Source organism: Lathyrus oleraceus, chromosome 7, assembly GCF_024323335.1.
Source record: "Lathyrus oleraceus cultivar Zhongwan6 chromosome 7, CAAS_Psat_ZW6_1.0, whole genome shotgun sequence".
Taxonomy (NCBI): Eukaryota; Viridiplantae; Streptophyta; class Magnoliopsida; order Fabales; family Fabaceae; genus Lathyrus; species Lathyrus oleraceus.
This window is the reverse complement of record NC_066585.1, coordinates 498,367,559-498,386,119: the sequence shown is the minus strand read 5'-3', so window position 1 is coordinate 498,386,119 and position 18,561 is coordinate 498,367,559. Positions and strand designations below refer to the sequence as shown.

Genomic DNA, 18,561 nt, shown 5'->3' with positions numbered 1-18,561 from the left:
ATATATATATATATAGAAGGTGTCTACACTCTGGGTTAAAATGCCAAAGTAATGCAACATGAAACATTCTCCAATTTACACGTAGATGACATTAACTTCACCACTTCCAGAATACGAGAGCACAATCTCTCAAGGCTTTCACCGCTGATAGCAATTTTCTCACTCTTCGATGTTCCCACAACATCAAAATGCCTCTTAATATTATTCAGCCATCAATAGGCATCACTGTTGTCGTCAATATAACATGTCCATTTTTTTTCCTATTGTGAGTTTATTATCTCAGATCATAACTATTTGGATATCGGTTGATAAAAACCAACTGATATACAAAAGAAAATAGAAAAAATCCTTTTAAATTACAAAGTAATCTTGCAAAATTTCAAAAGTGTTCATCTCCCCAGAGCCAAAATGACATTTTCCAATCAAGTTCCAAGATAATCAACTCCCCTAAATCTTCTCCTATTTATTCTAAATATAAAGCTACATAATTAATAAAATATAATTGCTCTTAATAATATAATAATTCTCCACACTTCAAATAAAATAAAATAATAGTCTTTACTTAAAAACATAATTGTTGTCATATGAGAGGTCTAAGTATATAATCTTATTTAATTATGACAATGTTCAATTATGACAAAAATGGTATATAATCTTATTTAATTATGATTTAACTTTGATAAATATATAATAAAACCTTAGTTAATTATTGTTTAATCGTGGCTAAATTATAGATATTGTATAATAGTCTCTCCTGCACACTTTTATGATTCACCTAATATCATCTAGTAGATACATCATTGCGTAGTATATTATAAGAAAACAACTTCATATATATTAGAGTTTAAACTAACTCATTTTTACAAAACTAATTTATAAATTATAGATATGGCTTTATATAAACACTTTCAAGACTCAATCTAATACAATATAAATGTGGAATGTGGTATGTAGTAAATGTGTTTAATCATAGATCATGAACATTCTCTAACTCAAATACAATATCAATGTGGTATCTAGTATATGTGTTTAATCATAGATCATGAACAAATAAAATAAAAAAAGGCAAAGGAAAGTGTGTGTGGGGAAGGATTGGTCCTGTACTGTCTTAGCATGTCCCCTCCACCCAACACACATACACTATTTCTCACTCTATCTCTAAGACTCTAACAGTTTAATTCCAAAAGTCACAACCACATTGCCTTTTCTTTCCTTTTGTTTCTGTGCTTCCTATGCAATTGTCTCTGTCTTCTGCTCCCTCCTCTGTGTACCTTCAAATGGAGATAATGGAATCATACTTTGAATTTCTTGTTATCATTTGATAAATAAATACTCTTTCTCTCTTTCTTTCTTTAACCCTTGTTTGGAACATGAATTTCTTTTCATGATTAAAAAATAACCTCATTTCCATAACACTGTAGCTTCCACTTTTCTTAATTTCACTTTTGGTGCCACCCTCTTTACTGTCTTTAAATAAACTTGTGATTTTTTCTCTTGGGGTGTTCTTAATTCCATTTGACTCTCTTAAGAAACAAACTAAGTGTTCATGGAAATTGATCTGAACCATGAAGTGACTGAAATTGAGAAGAATGATGCATTATGCATTAAGGATTGTGAAAAAGGTTGCACTTCATGTGTTTGTTGTTTGTCCCCTTCCACTTGTTCATCTTCTAGTTCCACTTCACCACTTGCTTCTTCTTCTTATCTTGAGCTTTGGCATGCTTGTGCTGGACCTCTAATTTCTCTTCCTAAGAAAGGAAATGTTGTGGTTTATCTTCCACAAGGTCACTTAGAACAATTTGCTTCTTTCTCTCCTTTTAAACAATTGGAGATACCGACCTATGATCTTCAGCCACAGATCTTTTGCAGGGTTGTCAATATACAGCTACTTGTGAGTACTCAATTTTACTCTTTGGATTAACTAGTGTATACTTAATTCATGTAACATTCTCTGTGTTACTCTTTTAGTTTTGCTTAAGTTGTTGTTTCCTCTAACAGGCCAACAAGGAGAATGATGAGGTTTATACACAAGTTACTTTGCTTCCTCAGGCTGAGGTTTGTTTTTATTCAAGTTCTTTATGTTTGGTGTGTGTTTCCAAATTGAGACTTATTTGAACTTATCTATTTGTTTTCGGCTTATTTTTAAAAGGGCTTCGGGATAGCTTATGAAAACAGCTTATATTGTATATGAAAATAGTCTACTTTTATTTAATATTTCATAAAAAATTAAAAATAGCTTATGCATAAGCACTTATATGATGAACGCTTATATTATAAGAGCTTAATTAAGTTGTTCATCCAAATAGAGAGTTTGGTTAGATGGATTGCTTTGGCTTTTCAGTTGGCAGGTATGCATATGGAGGGAAACGAAGTTGAGGAATTAGAAGGAGATGAAGAGGGAGATGGAGGGTCACCTACAAAATCTACTCCTCACATGTTCTGCAAGACACTAACAGTTTCTGATACCAGCACTCATGGTGGCTTCTCTGTGCCTCGTAGAGCTGCTGAAGACTGTTTTCCTCCTTTGGTATGAAATCGTTCAACGACGGTCTCTTTGAAGTTTGATTAGCCTACGTTTCCATGAGACATTGAAGTTTGATTCCTTCTGTTTGGATTGAATTATTTGAGTTTCTCTACTGACATAAGAACTTTCTGAAAGTGCTTGAGAGAGTTTGTGAAAACAGTTTATGACATATCCATAAGCTGTTATCAGGATGTTTTCATAAGCTCTTCAGAATAGCTTATGACAACAGTTTGATTTTATCGTATCTTTTGTTATAGAAACTACTTGTGACATGTCCGTAAGTTGTTTTCAGCTTATTTTCGTAAGCTCTTCAGGAAGTTTATACATGAAACACTTATAAGCTATACGCTTATGGATTACTCTTTACGTTAAATAGGATTATAAGCTGCAGAGACCCTCTCAAGAGCTTGTTGCTAAAGACTTGCATGGTGTGGAGTGGAAATTTCGTCATATTTATAGAGGTAGTGTAATTTGATTTGAAAAAGAAAAAGGTGTTGTTTCATAAAATGATTAATTGATACACAAAATATTGTGGTAATTTGTCAGGTCAGCCGAGGCGGCATCTACTCACTACTGGCTGGAGCATTTTCGTGAACCAAAAGAATCTTGTTTCTGGTGATGCTGTGCTCTTTCTAAGGTACATATCTATTCATCACTCCAGTGAACTTCAACTATGTTATTGGTGCGAAGTATCTACCGGCCTCGCAATGACTAATTTCTATCGAGAAACCGACCATTTACAGTGTCTTTCAAATCATTGCTGCTTATGAATGTCTTTCTAGGGGTGAAAATGGAGAGTTGAGATTGGGAATCAGAAGAGCTGTTAGGCCTAGAAATGGTCTTCCTGAATCAGTTATTGGTAACAAGAACTGTTATCCTAATTTCCTTTCTTCTGTGGCAAATGCTATTTCCACCAAAAGCATGTTTCATGTTTTCTATAGTCCAAGGTACTAGTACTAAATAATCACTTCTTTTTACTTTGCAAGATGCATGAAGTTTACACTGCAATTACTTATCCTATAATTTTGATTTTGTTGTGGAAATATAAATCAATACAGAGCAAGTCATGCCGAATTTGTGGTTCCCTTCCAAAAATATGTTAAAAGCATCAAGAATCCAGTGACCATAGGGACAAGATTCAAAATGAGATTTGAAATGGACGAATCGCCCGAAAGAAGGTAATGTAGAGTATGACTATTATAACTTTTTACTGTGATTTCTTCTCTCAGAAAAATATATTGACATGATTTTATCTTCTTATCTTGAAGGTGTAGTAGTGGTATGTTGATTGGAATGAATGATGTGGATCCCTATAGATGGCCTAAATCCAAATGGAGGTGCTTGATGGTACATTTGAAATTTTGCTTTACATTTATACGTCTTTTAGCGTAAATAGGATTAAAGTCGAATGTTTTTAATTATCAAACAGTTATAATATGTAAGCTTTTTATGGCATCGAACAGGTCCGATGGGATGAGGATATGGAGACTAATCATCAAGACCGAATATCTCCATGGGAGATTGATCCTTCGACTCCTCTGCCTCCTCTAAGCATTCAGTCTTCTCCAAGACTGAAGAAACCGCGGACCAGTCTGCAGGTTGCCTCGCCCAGTCACCTTACCACTGGTACGAATCCTAATGGCGATATGAAATCCTTAATGATGCTTAACTTAACGTATCAGGGCCATGGCTGGCATTAAGGAAATTTCTAGAAATGGTTTCAATCCTAATCATATTCTTTCATTGTTTCATTTCTGGTAGAAAGAAGCAGTGGAATGATGGGCTTTGAGGAGTCGGTAAGATCACCAAAGGTCTTGCAAGGTCAAGAAAATTCAGGTTTTATGTCGCTATACTACGGATGTGACAAAGGAACCAACCAGCCAGGTTTTGATTTGAGCTCTTCAAGTCATTATCAAAATCTTGCATCAACTGGAATAGGAAAAGTAGTTACCTCTTCTGAGCTTATGAGTGTTCACCCTTTCGGTTACGCAGGCTTTATGGAAAGTAACAACTTTCCAAGGGTCTTGCAAGGTCAAGAAATATGTAAACTGAAATCCCTAACAGGAAAAGTCGATTTCAACGTCGGTGCTTGGGGAAAATCCATTGCAAGTTGCACAAATTTCAGCCTTCATCAAGGAACCAAACACAACTTTCAATCTGCATATTTTCCTTATGGAGATATTCAAAAAGCTGATCAAGCTAACATCTTTAGCTCAAAACATAATGTGGGGTTTAACGCGCCGTCGACAATTGCAGGGAACATTAGAAATGATGTCAGAAGATCTGAATCTAATCTCCCAATTGAGCATAAGCTGCAGGACAATATTTCTGTTTCTGCTTCATTAGGGACTGCTGATATAAAGGTTCCGAATGATAACAATGTCACCGGAAAGGTAAACTCCTGCAAAATATTCGGGTTTCCTTTGTCTGCGGAAACTAGTACTCAAAATTTACAGAACACTGCAAAAAGGAGCTGCACAAAGGTGAGAGATGATGATAACCACAGAAAGATATTATGATATGCTGATTCTTTTTTAATGTTTGATGTTTTAAAAACCTATGTAACATACACTAAATGAAGGTTCACAAGCAAGGAAGTTTAGTTGGAAGAGCCGTTGATCTCTCGAGGTTGAGCGGCTACATTGATCTTCTGAGTGAACTAGAGAAACTATTTGGAATGGATGGCCTTCTTAGAGACTCTGATAAGGGATGGAGAATCCTCTACACTGACAGTGAGAATGACATAATGGTTGTGGGGGATGATCCATGGCAGTAAGTATTCTTCTTCCTCATGGATGCTGCTTTTCAGTTTTGTAGAGCCTCTATGGTTTGTATTATTTGAGTTTATCTGCTGGCATAAACACCTCTGAAACTATTTGAGAGAGCTCATGAAAACAACTTATGACATGTCCATAATCTATTTTCAACTTATTTCCACAAACTCTCTAGATAGCTTATAACTTATATCAAAATACTATGACTATTTTATCTTTTGATATAAAAATGGTTTATACATAAGAACTTATATAATAAGCATTTATGCTATAAGCTATGAAGCACTGACACAGACAAATACGCAAACATGACACTAACACAACGACACCAGAAATGATTGATACGAAGCATTGACACAGACAAATACGCAGACATGACACTAACACAACAACATCAGAAATGATTTGATACAAATAATTAATTGAATGTAATCACATGTGTCAGTGTCGTGTTTGTAATTCAACGAATATCCAAACAGATTATCAATGAATATCAACTGTTCCAACATATACTGATACGATAGAAAGACTTGAATTGATACCATTTGTTTTATTCTATTTAAGTTTTTTTTGCTTTGGCTGCAGTGAGTTTTGTGATGTGGTATCCAAGATCCATATATATACCAAAGAAGAAGTGGAGAAGATGACATTTGGGATGAACAATGATGATACTCATAGCTGTTTGGAACAGGCACCAGTGCTTATTGAACCTTCTAAGTCTTCCTCAGTTGGTCAGCCAGATTATTCTCCAACAGTAGTTAGAGTTTAAAAATTCATGGCTCTCTTGACTTTGTGTTGTCCTTGCTTCTGTACAAATTTCATTATCCATGTAAAATTTAATCCTGCATGTTTGATTACTACCCTCTTGAGAATTGTGTACTCTTGAATAATGGTGATGGTTTTCAGATTTCATGTCATGGTGGTGTAATATTACTCATATTGTTATAAATATGTTGTTTGTCTTCTAAATTTATCAATATAGATACTAATTTCTAACAGAAAATTGAAAATATTGTTTGAATTGCTTACAAGATTTTCACAGCAAAAGAGCACATACAAATATGACATGGCAGTTTTTTGTTTCTTGTATTGTTGATCAATTTTGGTTAACACAATTCTCATTTGATTAATGAAAAATTCTTTTACAAAGAATCATCTCCAAGAGGCTCAGTTCCAGTCAAAATCCAAAGGACTAGCATGTCATTGCTCCTTGAAGAGCTCGCGTCCTATAATCATTCTTCTGATCTCACTAGTTCCGGCTCCGATCTCGTAGAGTTTAGCATCTCTAAGGAAACGACCGGTTGGATATTCATTCACATAACCGTTCCCGCCTAAACATTGTATCGCCTGCAAAGCAACCTGCGTTGCTCTTTCAGCTGCACAGAGTATAACTCCAGCACAATCCTGAAATTAGTAAACCACAAGAGAGTTTGTTTTACAATGTTTTCTTTGTTGCAAACAGGAAAATATTATAGTTATTGTATTAAGTGGAGGCACCTTCGGGTCAACTTTTCCGTTATCACAGTCCCGAGCTACAGAATACACGTAAGACCTGGAATAAAGAATGTTACCAATCGACTTCGTTGCAAACTTATTCAGAAGAGTGACATTAAAATCTTCTACCTTGAGGACTGTAAAGACGTATACATGTCTGCAACTTTTCCCTGTAACCAAAAGATCAATTGAAACTGAACTAAGATTCACATACAACACGGAGGACACGATAACGAAAAATAAAAAAATTATGCCACTGCTGAAATGAACCTGGATGAACTGAAACTCTCCAATAGGATGACCAAACTGCTCTCGTTGTCGAGTATAAGGAAGGACAACATCGAGACATGCCTGCATAATACCAAGGGGACCACCTGATAAAACAAGCCTTTCCAAATCCAACCCCGACATCATGACATAGACTCCTGAACAAAAAGAAAATATCTCTTATTTATAAGCTCATTTCTCTTTAAGTCTATCCAAACAAAGATTATAAAAGAAATTTTCAGACCTTTTCCTTCTTTCCCAAGAACATTTTCGTCTGGAACAAAGCAATTCTCGAAGACAAGCTCACATCTGCCGAGAAAATTCCGTTTTATCAGTAAAACCATGTCGTTGGAATTGGAAATGGATTCAGTATCGAAATTACAACATGGAACATGCATACATACGTATCACTTCCTCGCATCCCTAGTTTATCCAATTTCTGCGCAGTACTGAATCTGTAGTCAAACAGCAACGATTGTCAGGTTTTCATCTTTCACGTCTAGTTTTCTCACTGTAATAAAATGATTTATCAATAATCACGATTCTATTGGTGTCATTCGGTAAAATTACCCAGGCATTCCCTTCTCGATGATGAATGCAGTGATTCCTTTTGACCCTGCTGTTATGTCTGTTTTTGCATAGACAACCTGTTCGATTCAACACAATCAAATGTGTGCTATGCATTTCAGCATATGCGATACATCTAGATCATGAAAATAACACAGACAGCAACGCAATCAGCATGAAAAAGAAAAAAAGCGATAAATTTAAAGAAACTTACTAATGTTTGAGCAACGGTCCCATTAGTACACCACATCTTGTTACCATTAAGTACATATCCTCCGTCTACACGATCAGCCTTGCATTTCATGCTGACAACATCAGACCCAGCTGCAGAAGACACAAATTCACTCAGCAAAGTCCTTAGAATATCTAAATGACAAAGATACTCTATTCAATTTCACATATCTTACAATTGGGTTCACTCATCGCCAAAGCTCCCACGTGATCCCCGGAGATAAGCTTCAAAATTGAAGAGCAAAAATATATAACAAGTCAGCCTTAACTTTAAACGAATAAACAAACAAATACGCAACAACAACAACCAAGCCTTATTCCACTAAGTGTGGTCTGTTACATGGATCAACTTTTTCCATAATGTTCTATCCAGGACCATGCTTCAATCCAAATCGTTAATCTCGAGATATTTCTTAATAACTTCTCTTGTAGTCTTTTTAAGTCTTCCTCTACTTTTATTGTTTGTCTTCTCTTCATCAGATATACTTTCTTTACCACAAAATCTACAGATATTCTCTCTACATGCCCAAACCACCTAAATCTATTTTCCACCATCTTTTCTACAATAGGTGCTAATTCTTTCAACTCGTTTAACTCTTTAGCTCAAACCAGGTGAGCAAACCAACCCTCCCGAACGCAGCAACTAGTTATTAAGAGCATTTTTACCCGATAAGTCAAACATTACACATGATGGAAATAGGGCAAGACAACCAATATTTCATGGAAAAAGTAGAATCAAATAAGATTAAACTAGGGGGAACTAGAATCTAGAACCTTTGGCAAGTATTTCTGTTTCTGAGCATGGCTTCCATTCCTCACCTAAAACAAACACAAGGTAGCGATTCTGAATACTCCGTTTGAAAATCGTCAAGCATACAATGAAAGAGACTTAAGTTCCCTTCAATTACCAGTTGATTGATACATAGGTTAGAATGAGCACCATAAGAAAGACCAACGGATCCTGAAGCGCGGCTAATCTCTTCCATTGCTATACAATGATACAAGTAACCTAGACCAAGCCCTCCATACTCCTCTGCAAATAAGCAGAAATATAGTTGGAAAACGTTTGTCGCAACAAAATCATGATCATATACTAAAGACGCCGAGTATACTGATATAAGTTCATAAAAAGAGATTACCCGGTGCAGTAATCCCATGGAGATTAAATTCTCCCATACTTTTCCACAAGTTAACCTCCTAAAATTAGATCGAAACACAACCACAATGTTCAATCACACTTTGAGCTATATATTGTTCATTGAGATGATTAAAAAAACAAAAATAGATCATCATATCATGAAACATACCTGTGGGAAATAGTTAGTGTGGTCAATTTTGGAAGCATGAGGGGCAATATTTTCATTAGCAAATTGAGCAACACTCTCTTTAAACTGCAACAGGAATTTGAAACCATTAAAGACATGACATGAAATGAAACAAACCAAGTAATCACAGCAGTCTTTTGGAACCTCTATGCAAATTATTCCTAATAGAGAATTGAACAAAACCCAAATGAAAAAGTTCAAATTTTTATAAATACAGAAAAATAAGATCATCATTTTTTACCAACCCAAATGAAAAAGTTCAAATTTTTATAAATACAGAAAAATAAGATCATCATTTTTGACCAACCCAGATAAAAAAGTTCAAATTTTTATAAATACAGAAAAATGGGATCATCATTTTTTACCAACCCAAATGAAAAAGTTCAAATTTTTACAAATACAGAAAAATGGGATCAATCATTTTTGACCAAGCTAAAAAACCCAGATGAGAAAAGATCAAATTTTTACAAAACACACAAAATGGGGCAATGATTTAGACCAAAACATGAGAAAAACAAGTACAAACAGTAAAGGGTGAAACCTGAATCTGTGTGTCGTCAAAGAGGAAGGAAGTGGAATAAGAAGAAGAATTGATTCTGAAAATAGATGAAAAAATGGAACGTGCTGTGTTGATTCTTGTTCTAAGCATGTTTAACAACAATAAATAAAACCGTGTGTGTGTGTGTGTTATTGATATGATTGGTTAGTTAGCTTTAGTAGTAGTTGTTGTTGTTCTTGTTTTATATCGCTATGGCAATCTTATGATATAGTAATAATATAACTATGAATGAATATAGAATGGTGGTGTTTTGGGGGTTGAGATAAGGATGGAGGTAGACAAGAGTTATCAGGAATGAATCGGATAGTAGTAGGATAGTGATCTTGTTCACGAAACCTTTCCTCTTTGAGACTATGCACGTTCAGAAATAATTGTGTATATAGTATACAATATTAGGGATGTGTGGTCCCATTAAGCCATGCCAATGCACACTCACTACTTGGGCAAACACATGGCCAGACCATGAGTTTGGATCTCGATGTGGACCTTAAATTTTGTCAAAAACATTAAATGATGCTTATTTGACATCCTATAGGTGGGATTTTTAATATGATATGACTTTGTTTTATTTTGACAATGTTATGACTCATAAAATTATTTTCCTTTCATATGAATGTTTACACAAATTCACAAACCATTGGAATCAACATGATGATGGCGTATGGCGCAAAGTCGCTTGACTTTGCTAATATTGTGGATGGTTCGTCTAGGGAACAATGTATAACGATATATGATTATAAATATGAATTATTGAGGTCAAATCCTCGTTCAATAGTGAAAATAACAACTCGAGCATTTTAAGGTGGAGAAGAAAATATATACATTCAAAGAGATCACTAAATCCACATGTTTTATATATATATATATATATATATATATATATATATATATATATATATATATATATATATATATATATATATATATATATATATATATATATATATATATATATATATATATATATATATATATATATATATATATATATATATATATATATATATATATATATATATATATATATATATATATGATGGAGTAAATTTTAAAATATAAAACATGTCCAAAACAATTTAGTTAAATGTTTTAAATCAATCAACAAAGAAAAGAGATATATTTAGATATACATCAAATGACTAGTTAACTTGCAATATATTAAAACAACAGAGAATAAAAATGTGGTAAATATAAAAGAGGAGTCACGTATGAAACTACACGGTCTTTGTTGGATGTAAGGTGAACAAAGTAATTATGACATAAGTTTTGAAATGAACCGCAAGGTAAGCTAAAAATGCTCTCTTTGCAGTAGGGTAATTAGATACGTCCAAGATCAACGTGTTATATCAGTGTTGTTGTGAAAATAATGTTGAAATTACAAAGTATAATTAATTTCTTGATCGGTAAGAAATCCATAAGGATAGAAAAGAAGAAAACAATAAGAACACAATGAAATTGGTTATAAACTACTATTTTTTACTTTCTCTTTCAAACAAGATTACAAGTATTACAGAATAGCAAATAATCTCTCTCATCCTAATTAGGATTTGCATTATGCAATGATGAGATACTAGTATGCTATTTATAAGAAAACTAACATACTAACCCAATGGACTTTTACACACAGGTCCATTACACAAGCTAACTTAGAGAACAAGCTAACTTAAACAATTAGGAATAACAAACAGGGCCAATTCGACATGCTAACAATCCTAGCATATTTCGACTACAGCATGTGAACAGACTTCCACGACATGCTAAGGTCCTATCGGATTGTCAAATCCAGAAGCTACCCTTCGATCATACTAGAGTCCAATCCAATATCTCACAAATCTCCACCTTGGAACAAACTCTATAACATCAAGGGAACAAACTAACTTTCTTCATGCAGCTTTATCAACTGCATATAGTGGAAAAACTTGCAAATTGGTAATGTCTTGGTGATCATATCGGTAGGATTATGATCTGTCAAAACCTTCAGCATTTGGATCTCTCCACGCTCGATTACCCCTTTGACGAAATACAGCCTCACATCGATGTGTTTGGTTCGCTCATGATAGGTTGAGTTCTTCGACGGGTGTATAGAACTTTGACTATCACATTTAATAGTGATAACTCGACCTTGAAGTTTTAGTTCCTTAGCAAAACCTTCAAGCCACAATGCTTCTTTCACAGCTTCAGTGAGGGCGACATATTCCGCCTCAGTGGTTGATAAGGCAACAACCTTCTGAAGTGTTGCTTTCCAACTGATTGTTGTGCCAAACATAGTGAACACATATCCAGAAATAGATTTTTTGGAATCCATACAACCTGCATAATCAGAGTCGACATACCCTTCGATTTCTGATTTACTATTTTTATCACATGCTCCATCATAAATTAGTCTGTACAGAGACCCATTTATATACCTTAGAATCCACTTCAATACTTTCCATTGAGCCTTTCCAGGATTTTCCATGTACCTGCTTACAAGACTTACTGCATATGTTATGTCGGGTCTAGTACAGACCATAGCATACATTAAATAACCTACTATGTTAGCATATGTGATGATATTCATATAAGCTCTTTCGACCTCAGTATTGGGATACTGATTTGTACTCAACTTGAATTGAGGTTTTTTCGGAGTCACAACGGGCTTTGAATTCAACATACCAAACTTGTTGAGAATCTTCTGTAGGTATGTCTCTTGAGATAAGCATAATTTTGAATGCTTTCTATTTCTTCGGATGTCAATCCCAAGAATCCTGGATACTACTGTTAGATGCCCAAAAGTGCTTATTTGAGCTATCAAATATGGGCATCTTTCACTTCATTTCCTTGCTAAAATGTCGAAACCACCTTTGTTTCAGATGAAATGCAATACAATGATAATCTATTTTGGTACCTTTGATTTGTGTGTTATTATGCAGGAAGTAGGCATGAAATAATAGAAAATGAAGACACAAGAAATGTGGCAAAGGAATCAAATAAAACAAGCATTCATCAGCTTCCTCGCTAGGCGAGGGCTGTGGCGAAGGACTCGCTAGGCGAGCGTCCAGCGAAAAGCTCCAGTATTTAACAGAGGCAAACATCACCACACTCGCTAGGCGAGCTTCCAGCGAGGAGTGTGGCGAACACGTCCAGACTTGGTGAAAAGCGCAGCCAACACTCACTCGCTAGGCAAGCCATTAGCGAGCTCCCAGCGAGCATTCCAGTAGCAAAACCTCTCAACCTCGCTGGAGCGAAGGTTGAAGCGTGCCCTTCGCTAGGCGAAGGTTTTGTTCGCTCAGCGAACATGACAGTCTGGGAAAGGCTGTTTCTCTGGGCGCAGGTGCCTCAGGTGCCTCAATTAGGGGCTCGCTAGGCGAGCCATTCTGCTCGCCTAGCGAGCATGACAGCCCAGTAGCAGCTCTATAAGTAGCAAGTGCCACTTTTTGGAGCCACAGATTATTTTTCCATACTTTTGTACTTTTTCTAGATATTTTTACAGCATTGTTCCAAGGATCTTTTGTGACCTAAAAACCATTTCTCTTCATCTCTTAACCATCTTTCACAAAAAGAAGGTGGATTCCCATCCAATCTCGATTATTCGACTCGGATGTTGATCAACCTTCTTCCGAAACTTGTTGACCAAGCTACCATGAAAATGAGTAGCTAAGTCCTTCATTTTATCAAGGTTAGATGTAGATGATCATTAGCTTTGTGTGTAAATGTAAGGATCTTCATTTGTAAACTCTTTAATGGTGAATATATGGTGAAAACTTTGTTCTTATTGAAAACTCTTTGTGTTGGTTTATGATCGAGAGATGTTTACCAACTCTTAACCTAGGTTTTCATCCAATCTTGTTTGTTAGCTAGAGATAGTAATGAATGATTTTGTTCACCATAAGGTTGAACCAAAAAGTTGTCATTTTGATAGATTGTGTTAGAGATAAACAATGGATCAAAATGGGAAAACTCACAATGTGTGTTAGAGATAAACACATTGGGAGGACTTTGTGAAATAGTTTATCATCTAAAGGAGTTTATAAGTTTTGTTGATCAGACATATACATGCAAAGTGATCGTCGAACCCTAACTTTGGCAATATTTCTCAAATATTCAAACCAAAACTTTTACCGCATTTTATTATGCTTTTATGCAAGATATTGTGACAAATACCAAAACCCCATTGTTACCTTAAGCTAAGAATTAATACAACTGTCGAAAGGCGGTGATATCTCACAATCCCTGTGGATACGATAACAAAAACCTGACACTTAAAAATACAATCAACAAAATGGCGCAGTTGCCGGGGATTGTGAATTGATATTGCGAGCATCGCAATAGTTGTTTAAATTTTAGCTTTCGGATTTTTGACTTGTGCTTGTAATTTGTTTGGTTTAGTGTGCAGCTTACGTTTTATGCGAGGGCAAATCCCTGTGGACGAACTTCTTTTTGATCCTGAGATCGAGAGAACCGCAAGGAGGCTCAATAGCAAAACGAGACGTAGGAGGCAACAGGCTAGACAACGTCAAGAGCAAGGAGAAAGTTCTTCTACCACAAATCCACCACCATTCATACCTAACATGGAGCCACCACCACCACCTATTTCTACTCCATGCATAAACAGTCCAAGAAACACTGCTCAGTTTGCCAACCACACGGGAAGGCAAGCTGAGATGAAAACGGGAACTCTCAATTTATTATATGGAAGTCCATTCACCGGAATGGACCATGAAGATCCCTTTGCTTTTCTCACGAAATTTTATGAGATAGCATTGGCGGCCGGAGTGGATCAGGCTCAGGAGCTACCGTTATTCAGAAGATTATTTCCCCACGCTTTGCTCGGCAAAGCAAAAGATTGGTACTTAGATCAAACACCAGCCGTCATGACAGACTGGAACGTGTTAGAAGAGAAATTCATCGAAAGATTCTTCTCCCATAACCGGTTCATGGAATCCAAGACGGCCATCTTAGTGTTTGCACAAGGAATCAATGAATCTTTAAATGAAGCGTGGGAAAGATTCAAATCCATGCTTCGGAAATGTAAAGGGCATGGATTTGATGAGATGACTCAAATCCATATTTTCAAAAATGGACTTCAACCAAATTGCAAGACGTTGTTGGATGCTACCTCGGGTGGCTCTTTATTGTCTAAAAGTGCCGAAGAAGCTACAAATATCATAAATCGAATGGCTCTAAATGATCTTCAGAGTCAAAGTCGAGGCAACTCTTTGAAAAAGCCGGGAGTGCTTGAACTAGGAACGAACGATTCCATCCTTGCCCAAAACAAGCTCATCTCACAACAAGTGGAACTCTTAACGCAACAAATAAAAGAGTTGAGAGAACCTTCTAAAGCTAAACAAATAGCTTGTTGTGAGCTTTGCAAAGGTGAGCATGACACCGGATTCTGTCCACCTCCGGGGTTCGAAGATGTAAACTACATGGCAAACCAAAGGGACTACCAACCGAGACAACAACAACAACAACCTTATCAACCAAACCCTCAAAATCAACAACCACATTTCCAAGGGAACCAAGGGTTCCAACCTAGAAGTAACTATTACCATAACCAAGGTTATGAAGGTGGTTCTTCTAGCCGTCAAAACCCTCCCCAAAATCCTTATCAATCTCAACAACCGCCGGTCGTAACTTCTAAGTTGGAAGAGACATTGACGCAATTCATGCAAATGTCAATGGCAAATCAAAAAAGTAACGACGCGGCTATAAAAAATCTCGAGACTCAAGTTGGGCAACTTGTTAAGCAACTCGCGGAACAATAAACCGATCCTTCCTTTTCGGCAAACACGCAAATAAATCCTAAGGAACATTGTAAAGCGATCATGACGAGAAGTGGGAAGGAGTTGATGAGTGAGAATAACAAAAGAGTTGAGAGTGAACTAAGAAAGAAAAAGAAAGAAAATGAGGAGGAAATAGTGGAGGAAAATATTGATGGTGAAGTGGGGGAGTGGAGTGAGGAGGAAGAAGTTGAAAATAACGAAAAGAATGGTGAAGTTGAAAAGAAAAAAGTGTGGAGATTGAGAAAAATACGAGTGATGAAGTAGTGGGGGAGGAAGTGAAAAAGCCTAGATGGAGGAGTTCTAGAGTTGCAAAGGGAAAGGAGGTAGTGAGCACTACTCCAATCCAAAACCTCCCTTATCCTCATGCCCCGTCCAAAAGGGAGAATGAACGGCATTACGCCCGGTTCATAGATATTTTTAAACAACTACAAATAAACATTCCGTTTGCCGAAGCCTTGGAGCAAATGCCCAAGTATGCCAAATTCATGAAGGACATACTTACAAAAAAGCGGAGGTATACGGAACCGGAGACCATCGTCCTAGATGCGAGCTGTAGTGCCATTATTCAAAGGACACTTCCAAAAAAAGAGGTTGATCCGGGAAGAGTTACTTTGCCAGTTAAAATTGGTGATATCTATGTCGGGAAGGGACTAATTGACTTGGGGTCAAGCATTAATCTTATACCTTTGTCTATTATAAAGAGGCTTGGCAACATTGAAATTAAGTCCATCCGAATGACGTTGCAATTGGCGGATAAGTCGACAACCCATCCTCATGGCGTAGCCCAAGATGTTTTGGTTAAAGTCGACAAATTCTTTTTCCCGGTCGATTTTATTGTTATTGATATGGAGGAAGATGATGATGCTCCGCTCATCTTGGGCCGACCGTTCATGAAAACCGCGCGAATGATGATAGACGTTGATGACGGTTTAATGAAGGTGAGAGTCCAAAATGAGGAAGTAACATTCGATCTATTCGAAGCAATTAAGCATTCAAAAGATAGAAATGATAGCTTTCGCATCGATGTGATCGAAGAAGCAGTTTTTGAGGTTTCTAAGCATATTCATGAGATATCTCCTATGGAGTTAGCTCTTGACGACTCATTGGAGGTTTTCACCGTTGAAGAAGAGCAAGCTCTTGAGGAATGCTTAAAGGAACTTGATAGTTTAGACGAACTACAACCGTGGGAAGTTGCGGAAGAAGACTTGAAGAAGCAGGTTATTGACGAAAAAGCGCCTATTGAATTGAAAATACTACCTTCTACTTTGAAGTATGTATTCCTAGATGAGACCGAAGCAAAGCCGGTCATCATAAGCAACCTTTTGACAAATGATGAAGAAGCCCGCTTGATCCATGTGCTAAAAAAAAATCAAGAAGCCATGGGTTGGACTCTTTCCGATCTAAAAGGAATTAGCCCTTCCTATTGCATGCACAAGATCTTGATGGAAGAGGATTTTAAGCCGGTAGCTCAACCTCAACGCCGCTTAAATCCTACCATGAAGGAGGTTGTTCGAAAGGAAGTTGTGAAGCTCTTGGATGCGGGAATGATTTACCCGATCTCGGATAGTCCATGGGTTAGTCCCGTGCATGTGGTTCCGAAGAAAGGTGGAATTACCGTGATCCGGAATGACAAGGATGAATTGATCCCTACTAAAGTTGCAACGAGGTGGCGAATGTGTATTGATTATAGGCGGTTGAATACCGCAACTCGAAAGGACCATTTTCCACTCCCGTTCATGGATCAAATGCTCGAAAGACTCTCGGGCCAACAATACTATTGTTTCTTGGATGGCTACTCCGGGTATAACCAAATTGCGGTTGACCCGGCCGATCATGAAAAGACGGCTTTCACTTGTCCGTTTGGAGTGTTCGTATACCGAAAAATGCCCTTTGGGTTGTGCAATGCACCGGCGACTTTCCAACGATGTGTGCAAGCCATTTTTGCCGACCTTATTGATAAAACAATGGAAGTCTTCATGGATGACTTCTCGGTATTTGGTGGATCCTTTAGTCTATGCTTGGCAAACTTGAAAACGGTGCTTGAATGATGTGTAAAGACCAATCTTGTGCTTAATTGGGAGAAGTGTCACTTCATGGTGACCGAGGGGACCGTGCTTGGCCATAAAGTCTCTTCAAGGGGGCTTGAAGTTGATCGAGCTAAGGTTGAAGTGATTGAAAAGTTACCTCCTCCGGTGAATGTGAAGGGAATCCGAAGCTTTTTGGGGCACGCCGGGTTCTATCGGTGCTTTATCAAGGACTTCTCAAAGGTGGCTAAGCCTTTGAGTAATTTGCTAGCTAAGGACCAGGTATTTCTCTTAACCGATGAATGTTTGCAAGCTTTTGAAACTTTAAAAGAAAAATTGGTTACCGCTCCGATTATAGTCGCTCCAAATTGGAATTCAAATTTTGAACTAATGTGTGATGCAAGCGACTATGCAATTGGAGCGGTACTTGGCCAAAGAAAAGAGAAAAAATTTCATGCGATACATTACGCAAGTAAAGTTCTTAATGAGGCTCAAATTAACTATGCCACAACTGAAAAAGAATTACTTGCGATAGTGTATGCGCTTGAAAAGTTTAGATCTTATCTTATAGGGTCTAAAGTCGTAGTGTATACCGACCACGCGGCGATTAAATATTTGCTCACCAAACTGGATTCGAAGCAAAGGCTCATCTGTTGGATCCTCTTGTTGCAAGAATTTGATGTTGAAATCAAAGACAAGAAAGGATCGGAAAATTTGGCGGCGGATCATTTATCCCGCTTGGTGAATGTGGAGGTTACCGCGTCGGAGAAGGAAATCCGGGAAGAATTTCCTGATGAAAAACTGTTCAAAGTTCAAGTTAGGTCGTGGTTTGCAGACTTTGCGAACCACAAGGCTAGTGGTTTTGTGCCTCCCGACCTAACTTCGAACCAAAAAAGGAAGTTTCTTTCGGATGCCAAGTATTACATATGGGATGACCCGTACTTGTTTAAGTTGGGTAGTGATAACCTTTTAAGGAGATGCGTTACTGGCGATGAAGTGCAGAGCATCCTTTGGCATTGTCACAACTCGCC

The 18,561-nt window shown here is 37.0% G+C and overlaps 2 protein-coding genes across 2 annotated transcripts; one reads left to right on the top strand and one right to left on the bottom strand.

Moving 5' to 3' along the window:
* Nucleotides 1-1,082: 1,082 nt before the first annotated feature.
* LOC127107467 (auxin response factor 4) lies at nucleotides 1,083-6,215 on the top strand. The gene is made up of 12 exons (XM_051044753.1): nucleotides 1,083-1,891; nucleotides 1,999-2,055; nucleotides 2,342-2,527; nucleotides 2,901-2,985; nucleotides 3,071-3,161; nucleotides 3,307-3,471; nucleotides 3,583-3,702; nucleotides 3,793-3,871; nucleotides 3,988-4,150; nucleotides 4,286-5,007; nucleotides 5,106-5,296; nucleotides 5,884-6,215. Exons 1-12 carry the CDS (start codon nucleotides 1,547-1,549, stop codon nucleotides 6,065-6,067), a joined length of 2,388 nt encoding a protein of 795 aa, XP_050900710.1. The 5' UTR covers nucleotides 1,083-1,546; the 3' UTR covers nucleotides 6,068-6,215.
* A 52-nt stretch (nucleotides 6,216-6,267) lies between these two features.
* On the bottom strand, nucleotides 6,268-10,143 carry LOC127107468 (isovaleryl-CoA dehydrogenase, mitochondrial). The gene is made up of 14 exons (XM_051044754.1): nucleotides 9,724-10,143; nucleotides 9,165-9,248; nucleotides 8,997-9,054; nucleotides 8,766-8,890; nucleotides 8,632-8,676; nucleotides 8,034-8,082; nucleotides 7,841-7,950; nucleotides 7,630-7,706; nucleotides 7,464-7,514; nucleotides 7,304-7,368; nucleotides 7,063-7,217; nucleotides 6,922-6,962; nucleotides 6,796-6,850; nucleotides 6,268-6,702 (listed from the first exon to the last, which is right to left on the bottom strand). Exons 1-14 carry the CDS (start codon nucleotides 9,829-9,831, stop codon nucleotides 6,499-6,501), a joined length of 1,227 nt encoding a protein of 408 aa, XP_050900711.1. The 5' UTR covers nucleotides 9,832-10,143; the 3' UTR covers nucleotides 6,268-6,498.
* Between the last annotated feature and the right edge of the window lie 8,418 nt (nucleotides 10,144-18,561).